The sequence below is a fragment of the Aquarana catesbeiana genome, linkage group LG02 (genome assembly GCF_042186555.1).
Source record: "Aquarana catesbeiana isolate 2022-GZ linkage group LG02, ASM4218655v1, whole genome shotgun sequence".
Taxonomy (NCBI): domain Eukaryota; kingdom Metazoa; phylum Chordata; class Amphibia; order Anura; family Ranidae; genus Aquarana; species Aquarana catesbeiana.
The window spans coordinates 639,468,861-639,482,478 of NC_133325.1; the positions used below are offsets into that span (position 1 = coordinate 639,468,861).

General features: G+C 42.5%; 1 protein-coding gene across 2 annotated transcripts in view; it reads right to left on the minus strand.

Annotated features, from left to right (window-relative positions):
* Positions 1-13,618, minus strand: part of POLA1 (DNA polymerase alpha 1, catalytic subunit) — a 717,861-nt gene that overhangs the window by 359,406 nt on the left and 344,837 nt on the right. For both annotated transcript variants that reach the window (XM_073616430.1, XM_073616431.1), the window contains exon 32: positions 3,299-3,473. In XM_073616430.1, coding sequence (XP_073472531.1) covers positions 3,299-3,473 — 175 coding nt within the window. The remainder of the gene's footprint in view (positions 1-3,298; positions 3,474-13,618) is intronic.

The following is a 13,618-nucleotide window of genomic DNA, read 5'->3' on the forward strand; positions in this document are numbered from 1 at the left end:
ATGATTGGATTTCTGATGGTTATTCAACACAAACACATCAAATAAGTGACACCATCTTCTAGAAGAGGCCTTTAAAATGGGTATGAGGAGGAAACAAATTTTACCTTTTTTTCTTTTTTGTCCTTAGCTTAGAGTTTCTAGAATGTGGCTATTATCCCAATTAGGGAAAAATACAAAATGTACTTTTCTTTGTTCATCTTTATGGTTTTTCTGAAAATATACAGGATTTTCTTCTTTTTAAACACAGCAGGGAGTGGTAGTACCAGGATATGCCCTCTAGTTTCCCTAAGAGCTTTATGGGTCACTGGCTCTTAAAGGTATAAAGCCTGCATCCACCTGCCGCAGGGCACTCTGGCTCCCTGTTTGCTAAACAAAATCTTAACACTAAGCTGCAGGGGGGTGGGGGCCTGCAACTATCATCTCACAATGGAAAAGGAAGACCCCGAGAACTGGCCGAGATGAAACCACATTTCTGCACCTTGCTCCATTATCACTTCATGACACTGACAAAGCCAATTGGCCCGGTTAATTATTTCAGATTTACTCTTTGGATCATGTCAGCTTGTATCATTTAGCACTGTCGCTAGCGGCCTAACCTTATATCTTATCCCCTTCCCCTGGAGAAGAAAAATGGAATTGATATGTTTACAGGATGAGAGATTATTTCTTAAGAAGAAAGGTTATAAACAATGAACTGAAGAACTCAAGGGAAATGAGTGGTTATAAATGTAAACTTTTTTTTTAAACTCTAAAAAAACTAGGAGATACTCTATATACTTAAACTTTTATAAAGAACTCCTTTTTAAGAATTCCTAGTTTAGCAGAGCATCATTTTGTTTCATTTCACTTTTTTTACTAGATGTGTGGGATGTATATATTAACAAACCAAATCAGTCTGTAAATGTAAAAGAAAACTTAATGATGTAATCCTTCGGACCAATACAACAGAAAATGGGAACACTGGAGACAAAAACTGGACAATGCTTTGTTTATATGAATTGCAGTGGATCGTGCTGCCACCTAGTGGCAAGCAAATTCATTGTTAATTTCACACTTCAAATTACAGTAGAAATGTTTTGTTCTACAATTTTTACAATAGGAAGTGGAAAATGTAAGCAAATATTTTTGAAAAATAAAAATGTCAAACACTTCAAATTCTAATAATCCAGCAATACTTTGCCAAAAGTGAACACCGCATGTGGTATGTTCTATGCAATATATTTAAGAGACTAATCAGTTGCAATAAAAAAAAAATCTAATTGATTGAAATATTTTATGCTCGCCATCATCATTTAATAACATCGATACAGAATTTAGAATGACAGTGGAAATATGATTGCCATGAGCAACACCTCAATCAATAAAATGTCCATTCACTGGTATAATCACAAATTAGGTGCTGGCACTAAAAACATGCCAAATTGATCTTAGATCCACAAAATAACTACCAGGAAAGGATGCACAAATCTTCACCCAAGCATGAGGCCTCATGCACACTGGATGTTAAAATAAAGTTCTTAAAATACCAGTAGCTTTGCAGTGAGTTTTTCAACTTCTTTCAACTTTTTTCAATGTTTTTGCAATAGCTGTTTTTAGCATTTATTAGCATTTTTCTGCGATAGCTTTTTTTAAAAGAAAAAATATATATATTTTTTTTTCAATAGATCAAAAACAATAAAAAACGACGGTGAGTGACATTTTTGAGCGTTTATCAGCGTTAGAGCATTTTTACAGCTGAAAAACGTCTCTCAGAACCCACTAGTTTTGGGGTTTTTTTTTACTGCTCAAAAACGCCACTGGCCAAAACTGCCGATAACAGCCTGTGTGCATGGACACATAGGATAACATGATGGAGAGTTTAATGACTGTAGAAGAAAACGTCTACAACCAAAAACAGCTGCTGTAACAACGTCAAAAAAATGTCCAGTGTGCATGAGGCCTAAAAATTGAGTGTTAAAAGTATAGGAAAGTTTTTGTTTTTTTTTCCAATCATACTTACCTAGCTGGATGCAGCATCGGTCCAATGCTGCATCTGTCCGCCAGCTCTAATGCCGAGAACTGAGTGATCAAACACCACCGATCGCTCGGCTCTCACAGCTTCGTGAGCAGAGAGCTAATGACCGTCATTCACCGCTCTCTGCTCTACACCCCACGCTGACTGGAGCGCTGGGTTGTGGAGGGGACTGGAGTGGCCAACTCTGGCTCTCAGTAGCTCGCTGGGCTGGGTGCCAATCAAGGGGTGTGGGCGAATTCCTACCATATGGTCACGATCTTTCCCGATCCTGGACCGGCTCCGTGACATCAGCCAACAGCGGGCTGAATCCCGCTGTCTGTTGAAAACGGATCACAGGAGTACAGAATGAACTGCACTCCTGTGATCCACATGAGAAGTACAGCCAAACGAGCTTTGGCTGTACTTCTCCTTTTAAGACTAGATAGGACCTAAATTGCTGCAAAGGGTTTTGATTACAATTGTGTTGAGTTCAAATGCTAAGATGTAAAAATGCTCATAGAGAATCTAAAATATCATTAGTCTATTGTATTTTTGAAGGTGTGGTCTTTGTTTTTCCTTTGTCACATGGTATAGTGTTACAGCTACTGTTCTGAGGCCATAAGTAAACTTTAGATCAACAGAACACATAATTTAAATGGTTCAATGCAAATGTATTTGTGCACACAAGTATTATTAAAAATAACCAATGATGTGCATTCCTCAACATGCATTTCTTTTAACACAATGAAGACAAACTAATGCTTTATTCACAAAGTTGTTATATTTAGGCCAAAGAACTGTAGATAGCTATAGTGAATCCTAGTGGGCAATGGTTATCTAACTTCCCCTCTCACTGATAAGTCCATGTCTCAAGATGCCCATACACAGGACATGCCAATATTCTTATGCATGGAACCCACAACCGACCACAGATGTGGAGGATGGCTGTCGCAGAAATCCCTATCCTTCCAAGATCTGCTGCACTGGGTACTTTTTTTTTATTTGGGGAATAGTAAACTAGAAAGTTTAAATCTAAATACTCAGGACCTCCCAGATCACAAAAACATATCTGTCAGCAAACACTGCTATGCGCAGGCCTTGGGTTTCCTTCCAATTTGATCTAGTGACCACCTGCAAGAGGTCAAAGTATCGACCTGCTGAAGATGTGCTGAATGTTAATAAACTGAAATCAGCTTTCAGATCACAAATATTGAAAACAGACATAAGACAGCAAACACTAAAAAGAAATCTTTATAATTAGTAGTCAGAAAATATAATTTTTTCTTACTGTACGTTAATACTTACCTAGCCATGCAGCAATAAGCGCAGAGTCTATCCCATCTATGGGCTCACATATTCGAGACACCACTGGGTGGACTTGTTGTGACAGGTAGTATTGTGTGTCAATGGAAAGGTTGTCTTGTTTTTGCAGCTGTTCAGGAGCATATGCTCTCTGGCTGGCACTAAGATTTGACCCGTCCTACATAAAAGAGGCAAGAACACAAAGTCTATTTTCGAGAGACTGGGACAGCAGATTTATGCGTTCTATCACTGTGCAAGGTCAGAAACAGGTGCTGATGACTGTACATTAAAATCATATTGCTACTCTTCCCCCCTCAAAAGGGCACGACATATTCATAGCAAGTCATACACTACTGATAATTTACAAAGAGTACACAGATCAAACTTATATACATTTTTAAAAGTATATAAAATAACTAAAAAACGGCAAGAGAAACACATTAGGTTTACAAACTGTAGTAAAGTCAAAATATTTTCAGTGAAATCAAACCGTTAAGCGGATTATTTTGTTTAGGTACACATTTCCTCTCTTTTGACCAGGTTTCAATCTATTTTAAGCTAAACCCAAGCCAAAACCTTCCTAGTTTTGGATTGAAACAGAAGTGGTTAGAACTTTCTGTAAGGTTTCCCCCATTAATGAGATTCTCTCTCACTTCATATGCTGTTTGACATCCATCAGACCTTGTTTTCCAAACAAGGGAAAATTTCCTCAATGGGGAGGGAGACAAAAGTAAAATGGTAATTTTGATACTACACAACAGATCCTGTACGGTTAAGATAAAGGGAATTTTGACTTACCTGTAAATTCAATTTCTTTGAGTACAGGACACAGGATGTGTAGCCATAGACAATAGGTTATATTCTGCTACCTTCAGGTGATCAGACACTGGCAGAAGCTTTGCTGGGAATGCCACCCAGTGCACCCTTAAATAACCCCCACCACCCCACTCCCAAACACACACTGTGGATTTCCAGTTTTGTAGCATGCAATAAGTAGAAACAGAAGTAAAGACCTGTGTCCTGTACTGTATAAGAGGAATTTAAAGGCAAGTTAAAATTCCCTTTATCTAAATCGAACAGTACATGACACAGGATTGTGTGGTCAGACCATGGTATATACACAAGCAATAAACTGAAGGGTGGGCAAAAGCAAAAGAGGCTGACAAGAAAACAAGGGTCAAGGGACCCAAAACTCTGATGCGAGTTTTGGCCGAAAGGTGCTTTCATCAGCAAAGGCCTGGAGATCCACCCAATAAATCTCTAAACAGAAACCAGGTGGCAGATTTGCAGATATGTGTTTAAAGTTGAACAGCCCAAGACACACCAACAGATCTGGTGAAGTGAGCCCTGGTGGGGAAGGGGGAAAACCCTGGAAATGAGCTGTCAGAGCCACTGGGCTACAGTGGAAGAGGAAAAAGAAGAGGAAGATCAACCCTTCTTGGGACGTTCAGGGAGGACAAGAAAAAGGAATCAGTTTTTCAGAAGGAAGATGTTGTGGCTAGGTAAACCCAAACTACGCCAACCACATCCAAACTATAGAGTGAAATGTCTCTGTGTGTTTCACAGCAGGACAGAGAAAAGGGAGGATAACATATTCATCAATGTGAAAGGGAACCACCTGGTAAAGGAAGAAAAGTCTGGGTCTCAGGAATACCATATCGCTATGGAACATAACAAAAGTTTCTTTACAAGAAAGAGCCACCAGCTCAAAAAAACACCTTACATAAGTAAAGACCACCAAAAAGGCCACTTTACTGGTGAGATTCTCTAATAGGATATTCCAGTCGGTTCAAAGATAGGTTTTTGATCAACCTAAAGTGCCAGATTTAAATACCAGGGAAACACTGAAGGTTGTCGTGGGTGATTAACATGAGCCACAGCTTCTATAAAGTGTGAGTGAAGTCAAAGGTCTTTGGAACAAAACCTGTCCCTTTAGAGTATTAGAGTATTAAAAGAGATGCAGGTCTGGACAAGACTGGAGTAAGGCAGAGATGCCTTATTCCATGACCCCATCCTCTGGCCCCTCAATGCAGCAAAGTCAGTCTGTACCTTTAGCCCCAAAGTATGTTTCCACCTTCTTGCTTGACTGTAGGGATGGTGTTCTTAGGGTCATAGTCAGCATTTTTCTTCCTCCAAATACGATGAGTCCCCCTCCTCAAAAAAGGCATATGGTCCAGTCATTCCAATGTACATCTAAATGATTCTGAGAAGGATTGGGAGAAAGTATTGTGGTCAGAAGAGACCAAACTTGAGCTCTTTGGCATTAACTTGACTCGCCGTGTTTGTAGCAAGAAAATTGCTGACTATGACCCTAAGAACATCATCCCTACAATCAAGCACAGAGGTGGAAAAATTATGTTTGGGGGCGTTTTTTTCTGCTAAAAGTACAAGCCGACTTTGCCGCATTGAGGGGCCATGTATTGTAAAATCTTGGATGAGAAAATTTTTCCCTCAGCCAGAACACTGAAGATGGGTCACGGACGGGTCTTCCAGCATGACAATGACCCAAAACATACCACCAAGGCAACAAAGGAGTGGCTCCAGAAAAAGCACATTAAGGTCATGGAATGGCCTAGTCAGTCTCCAGACCTTAATCCTATAGAAAATTTATGGAGGGAGCTGAAACTTTGAGTTGCCAAGAACAGCCAAGAAACCTTAAGGATTCAGTTAAGCTCCATAAAGAAGAATGGACCAAAATCCCTGTGTGTAAACCTCGTCAATAAAAGAAACTTCTTACCTCTGTGCTTGCCAACAAGGGTTTCTCCACCAAGTACCAAATGTTTTGCTTGGGGATCAAATTCTTATTTTGCTCACTAAACTGCAATTTACTTTATAGAATTTGTGTGTTTTTTTTCTGGATTTTTGGTTGATATTCTGTCTCTATCATTTAAAATACACCTATGATAATGATAGACCCTTCATTTCTTTGTACGGGGGGAATCTTACAAAACCTGCAGAGGATCAAATAATTTTCCACACTGTATATAAATGATACTTGCTTATAACTGTGATTATCCTAGATCATTATCCCTCAAAACCCACCTGAGGAAGTGGGTCCATCCCGCGAAAAGCATAGAGGCAGTAACAAGGTGGATAAGGACCTCCTACACACAGATTATGTGCGACACTGGGGATGATTTACTAAAGGCAAAACCACTTTTCAGTGAAAGTGCACTTGGAAGTGCAGTCGCTGTAGATCTGAAGGGAAGATCTGAAATGAGGGGAAGCTCTGCTGATTTTATCATCCAATCATGAGCTAAAATGCTGTTTTTTATTTTCCTTGCCTTTATGCTCCCCTCAGATCTACAGCGACTGCACTTGAAAGTGCACTTGTAGTGCAAAGTGGATTTGCCTTTCATAAACAACCCCACTGACAAGTTACATGGGAGATCACGATGTGCAAAAACAAACATAGCAGTGCAGGATCCTCATTAGTAAAATAGTAACAATTTATTCAAGAAAAAAAAATAGTAGTGAATATATATGTAAGGGGGCGTTAATGTCTAAATACAGAACTAAGCTTCTAACTTGCTGTTTATAAAAGAACTTTTTCCAACTGTATTGGCACGAGGTACCCCTAATGTAAGAAAAATAGTCCACTTGCATAATAAACTCTTGATGGACAGCAAGGGACCTGGATAGAAGAACCGCAGGGCTCTCAGCATGAGTCAACAGTACAGTGGCTTGTGGATCAGCATTAGTGCGAGTCTCTCCCCCCCGCTGGTTTACATAGCCTGGATTTGATAGCGGTCAAAAGTCACGCTATTGTTCGTCGTTCTGCACTGGGATGCTTGCCTCGTGGAAGGTGGGGGGCAGTGCTGAGAAAAGGGTGCGGTAATGCATTCCAGAGGATTCTTCCACCTTTGTCAAAACCTGCACCATGGATTACTAAGGGGGAAGTTGGGGCGTAGAACGCTTTACACACAATTTTTTGTGCTTGCCATGAAATCCATTTCTTGGATTTCATTAAGGGACACAGGATTCAGAGAATAAATTGGTCATACTGCTACCTACTTGAGGCTGAACAATATCAAACAAAACCAGTGACCAGTCTAGGACAAATATTCTTACTCCCGCCATGCCTAATTTCTGTAGCAAAGTAGTACCAAGCACACAAAACCATAGACAGACAATAAGGGGTGGAACACAAATCCTCCAAAAAACTCGGATTTTAATGTACAAAACAGTTTCTTTTTCTTGTTCATTGCGGGACACAGGATTCAGAGACTATTGTGATGTCCAAAAAGTGCAACCATAACAGGCCCTCACAACAACAGAACTTGGCCAACTGTAACTCAAATAACCAATGGACGTTACAGAAGCTGACATGAGAGGAGGCTTGAAAAACTACTTGGTACAACTTAAGAGTATGTATGAACATGTGAACAGAGAACCAGGTAGCAGCCTTGCAAATCTGGAAAACAGTTGCAAAAGGTTGAAACCCAATCCTTAAGACCATAAGCTTGGACGATTCATCTGAGCCACTGAGAAGCACCACCATTGTGGGAACCATAAGGGATGACAAACGCCAGTTAATCTAAAAGAAGTAGTGGCTGAGAGGTAGACCCATACTGCACAAAACTACATCTAGACAATGCAGAAAAATGTCATTCTGAAGTACTGAGGTTGGACAAAGGGATGGGAGCACAATGTCCTGGTTGAGGTGAAAGGCTGAAAATACGTTTGGAAAGAAGGAGGCTCCTGGGCTTCAACACCACCATCCCCCTGTGTAAGAACAGAAAGGGTCATTCACACATACAGAGAGAACCAAAACACAAATCTCACTAAGTAGCAAGTGAGCCCAAAGGTATTGCCAAATGAGACACTCTGTATAAAGGTCATAAAGAATGAGAGGCTAGTGGTCTCTCAGAATGTTGATCAGAAAACGTGATTCTTCTGGCATCCAAGTTCCCATGTATAGACAACATGTCTAGGATTCCTCCCCAGCCTGTCAGGTTTCTATCCATATTAAGGATCCTCCAAGGAAATGGAAGGAAAGTTTTATTCAAATCCTGAGCTGGATTACTGAGCCACCAGATCAGGTTTGTCCAAAGAATGAACGGATTTGTCCTTTGATAGAATGTTGACTTGTACACATCTGAAGTGGGGCTGGGACATGTATGTACACATCCTTTATGCCTACAGAGGCCAGGTCGTGTAGTCATCTTTTTGGAGCGAGGCTATGACAGACCTGGTAGATTCCATGCTGAAATTCTCTGCCTAAATGAAGGCAAGACTGAAAAATTTGGAATATAGTACATGAAACGTTTCTCACACGTGAACTGGAGCAAAAACCCCTTGACCCAGCAGACCTACAAGAACTGCATAAAGCTCTGCTAATCTGTACCATAAAAAAAAAAAAAAAAAAAAAAAAAAAGATTTTTTTCGTCATACTTACCTGTAAAATCCTTTTCTTCGATTACATCATGGGACACAGTCAGGCTAATATTCATTACCTACTAGGTTATACTCCATCAGGTGAAGGGACACTGGTAGACCAAAGGTCTTCAGACAGGAAGTAATCCCCTATATAACCCCTCCCACACAGGAAGCACTTCAGTTTTGCAGCAAGCACTGAATCCTCAAAAAAAAAAAAAAAAAAAAATCACGTGTCCCATGATGTACTCAAAAGAAAGGGATTTTACAGGCAAGTATGGCAAAAACAGACAAGACAGACTAGACAAATAAACCTTGACTGCCCGGACAACGGCCAAAGAATGCAGTCACCTCTCTTCCGCCGAACGGGACTGAGAGAAAAAATAAGGCAAAACAATGTCCTGATTTAAATGAAAGGCCGACACCACTTTTGGCAAAAATAATGGAACAGGTTTGTAACACAACCCTGTCGTGGTGAAGGATTAAGTATGGTTCCCTGCACGAAAGGGCACATCAACTCCGACCCTTCTAGCCGAGGTGATGGCCATCAGGAAGGCTAGCTTGTGTGACAGCAAGTCTAATAGAATTTCCTTGATAGGTTCAAATGGTCATTTCTGTAACACAGACAGCAGAAAGTTCAAGTCTCAAGGACACACAGGTGACCAAATGGGGGGGAAGCAAGCGAGTTACCCCCTGCATAAACGTTTGGATCAGTGAATGGGAGGCTAAAGGCCTTTGGAAGAATACTCCTAGGGCCGAAACCTGACCTCTGATTGTACTCAAAGCCAATTTGATTTCCACAGCTGACTGTAGAAAAGAGAATTCTCCCAATCACGTATTTTCGAGGATGCCATTTTCTGGCTTCACACCAAGCAATATCAGCTTTCCAGACTTTATAAATTTTCCTAGCGACAGCTTTTCTAGCATTCACTAGGGTAGACACCACTGGTCCCAAGATGCCACGGTCCTTTAACACCCTGGCTTCAATAGCCATGTCGTTAAATTTAGAGGCTGTAAATTGGGGTGGAATATAGTACCTTTAGACAGTAGATTGGGGCGACGTGGAAGCGTCCATGGCCCATCTATTGTCAGTCTCACAATCTTTGGGAACAAGGGCCTTCTGGGCCAGGCTGGTGCCACCAGAATGACTGGAATCCCCTCTTTCCGAATTCTGCACAACAAATGTGGAAGGAGAGAAACTCCACGGTGAGTCCACTTGGACGATTCATCTGATCTTGGACCTTTGTGAACACCCGGGAAGCTGTATCCGGCCCGAAAGGTAGGAGCCACAAACTGAAAATGATGTTCCTCTACTGCAAAACGTAGGAACCTCTGATGAGGCTGAAAGGTAGGCAAGTGTAAATATGCGTCTTTTATATCAATGGAGGGTAGAAAGTCTCCCCTCTGGAATGAGGCTACTTACTGAGCGGACAGACTTTCCGAAAGGACTATCAGTAGATACTTGTTAAGGGATCCTAGGTCCAAAATGGGCCTTGTGTCCCAGGTTGGTTTCTGAACCGTAAACAGGTTTGAGTAAAACCCTCTGCCCTTTTCGGATACCGAACCACTACAATCACTCCTTGATGTACAAGATGATATAGTGCCTGAAGTTGAACTTGAATACGTTTTTTTGGAGGATCCAGGGGAATGCTGTGTCACCTCAAAAGAAGGGCTTGGTGCTGGATTTAGAAGAATCTTGGACCCAGGGCCTTTTCTGGCACTGGCCCTGTGGCTTGCCCCTGGCTCTAGCACCCTGTTGGCAGTGGAACCGCCTTGACTTTGAGACACTGGAGGAAGCAGTCCCTGAGATTTTAAAACAAGGGACGTCTGGTGCATTTTCTCACAGGAAGTAGAGAAAGAACTCTTCCCTCTGGAGATCTTTTGGATATATTTGTCCAAATGATCACCAAATAAACATTCCCCATGAAAAAGGAAACCTGCCAATAACTTTTTACAAGGAAGCTCGGCTGACCAGTTCTTAAGCCATAAGAGTTTGCGCATATGTACAAACGAGAGATCCAAACGAGAAACCTGCTGTATTGAATCCTTTAAGGCGTCAATAGCAAAACACAGCACTCAAGAAATATTTGTCTTACTTTCAAGGCAGATCATCCTCCTGGTTAGGCTTATCAGGCCGTTTGACCTGATACTTTACGGACTGGCAGATACCAATTGCTGCAACAGCTGGCTGAATAGCTGAACTGGCCAAAGAAAAGGAAAGCCTTTAATAATGACCCCAATTTCCTGTCAACAGGGTCTTTCAAGCCCTGTGTGTTATCTACCAGGCAAGTTCAGTTCTTGTTTAAGGAAGAGACTGCTGCATCTACTGCTGGCATGCTTCATTTTTTAACAAACTTTTCATCCATGGGATATAAAATGGAAAACCTCTTAAGAGGAACAAAAATCCTGTCAGGATGTTCCCAATCAGCATACACCACCTGTTTCAAAGGGGGTGTAGGGGGAAAGACGGCCTCAGGGATCCCAAAGAGGACCAGGGGGGGCTCAGCCACCTCTGCAAGAGGCAACTTAAAAGCAGCACAGACCATTTCGGTCAGAGTCAGGATCAAAAGCCTCTGCGACAGAGGACATCAACTGGATATCTTGTCCAGATTGCTCGGAAGCAGACTCATCTACCTGGCCATCCACAAAGTACTGAGCATTAAGCTCTTCCCCATCCTCAACCAATTCCAGCTCCAAACTAGGAGTATCTGAGGAGGGGGATCTGTCACGGTTCCTGCTACCCTTTGGGATGGAGGCAATCATGCCAGCAATTCTGTGCTCAAACCCGGCTAGGGCCGAGAACAGGTCATCCTTAGTGATAAAGGGTGAAGCAGCAGTGTTGACTGTAGGCACAATACCAGATCGGTGCAGTGGCTCAGATTGCCCAGAAGCCTCTGGTCTTTCAAGGGGTACTAAACCAGGGATACGACTAGGTTGATCAGGAACTACTGACGACATTGGTGTGCCCTTCCCTATAGTGTTAGTCCCGCTCCTTTTTTTTTTTTTTTTTAAAACATTTACTAGCCACAAAGAGAGTACTTGGGTGTAGTATTAAAACACCTCAGAAGGGAGACCCTTTAACCACTTGACAACTGGGCACTTAAACCCCCTTCCTAACCAGACCAATTTTCAGCTTTCGGTGCTCTCACACTTTGAATGACAATGACTCAGTCAAGCAACACTGTACCCATATGAAATTTTTGTCCTTTTTTTTCACACAAATAGAGCTTTCTTTTCATGGTATTTAATCACCGCTGGGTTTTTTATTTTTTGCGCTATAAATCGAAAAAGACTGAAAATTCGATAAAAAAAAAAATTCTTTGTGTCTGTTAAAATTTATTGCAGAGTATTGGCAGAGTGTTGCAGAGTATTGGCAGAGTGTTGGCAGAGTATTGGCAGAGTGTTGCAGAGTATTGGCAGAGTATTGGCAGAGTGTTGCAGAGTATTGGCAGAGTGTTGCAGAGTAGTGGCAGAGTAGTGGCAGAGTAGTGGCAGAGTAGTGGCAGAGTAGTGGCAGAGTAGTGGCAGAGTAGTGGCAGAGTTGTGGCACAGTGTGGCAGAGTGTGGCAGAGTGTGGCAGAGTATGGCACAGTGTGGCAGAGTATGGCACAGTGTGGCAGAGTATGGCACAGTGTGGCAGAGTATTGCACATTATTGATACTGAGCAGCGCTGTGGGCACTAAACATCCAACCCACAGCGCTGCTGCCATCTCTCCCCCTCTCCCTGTACCGATTGGTAACAGAGGGGAGGGAGGAACCGGCATCACGTCATGCCGGTTTGTTTATAAGTGATCGCTCTGTCATTTGACGGAACGATCACGTGGTAAACGGCCGCGATCAGCGGCTATTTACCGTGATGCCCAGAATAAGCCGACCACGCTGTAGCTGTCTTTTGGCTATGGCCCGGTCGGCAAGTGGTTAATAGTGCTCACCAAGCCCCTATGCAACAATCCTGCTAAGCACCTTTAGCCTGCCAAGCAACACTTGGTGACTCACGTGACCCAGGTAAGGGAAAAAAAATTAACCGCTGCAAGTGTCTATTCAGAGCCTGCTCTGTGTCCCACAGCTACCTTCTGGAAGCACCGCATGCTTGGCCTATACAGCTTAAATAAACTGGGTGTGCGCCGAAACGGTGAATAGGCGTGGTTGCATTTGCATATGACGCGAATCCTCAAGCTCCCAGATAAAAGGCTACTGCGCATATGCGGCAAAATCGCATGCGCCATGGCCACCAAACACACTGCTGAGCATAGCAGCACTCTTGCGAACGCATGTGCGCCCTGGTGAACGAAGGTGAAATGGCGCACAGTCCTGCGCCATCATACAGGTAAAAAATAGCCAGACACAAGCAAAAAGAGTACACTTTGCAAACACCCACAGCTAGCCCAAAACCCCCTCGTATGGTCACCACAGACAGGTGTCCAGCCTCTAGCTAGCTTGACTGATTGTTACAATCACTGGGACACTCCACAATAATAAGTAAAATGATTGCACTTACCCGTCCAGACGCACAGCAGCTTAGAAACTAAGAGCCCAATCTTCACCCTTCACAGCTGGTTCTTGTCACTTGAGGACCTTCAAGGATTGGGTACCCTTTTTATGTTTAGGGTTCACTTCCTTGGACCTGTACAGGACCCTGCAGGAATGCCTTAGCACTGTAGTGACCAGTATTCCACTTCGCAGGGTCCAGCGTCCGTGGGCCGCATTACAGGCAAAACCTCGCAGGATCTTGAGTCTTCTTTGCAAGGCTCGGGTACCATTTATCTAAGCATATAAGCCTGTGTCAAATGGATCCGATCGGTCTATCCCTTGATTCATTTAAGAACCATTTGTGGGACCAGAGACCTGGAGCTCAGACAAACCATGCCATCCACCTTGCACACTGGTAAAAAAACAATGAAGTGCTTCCTGTGTGGGAGGGGTTATATAGGGGATCACTTCCTGTCT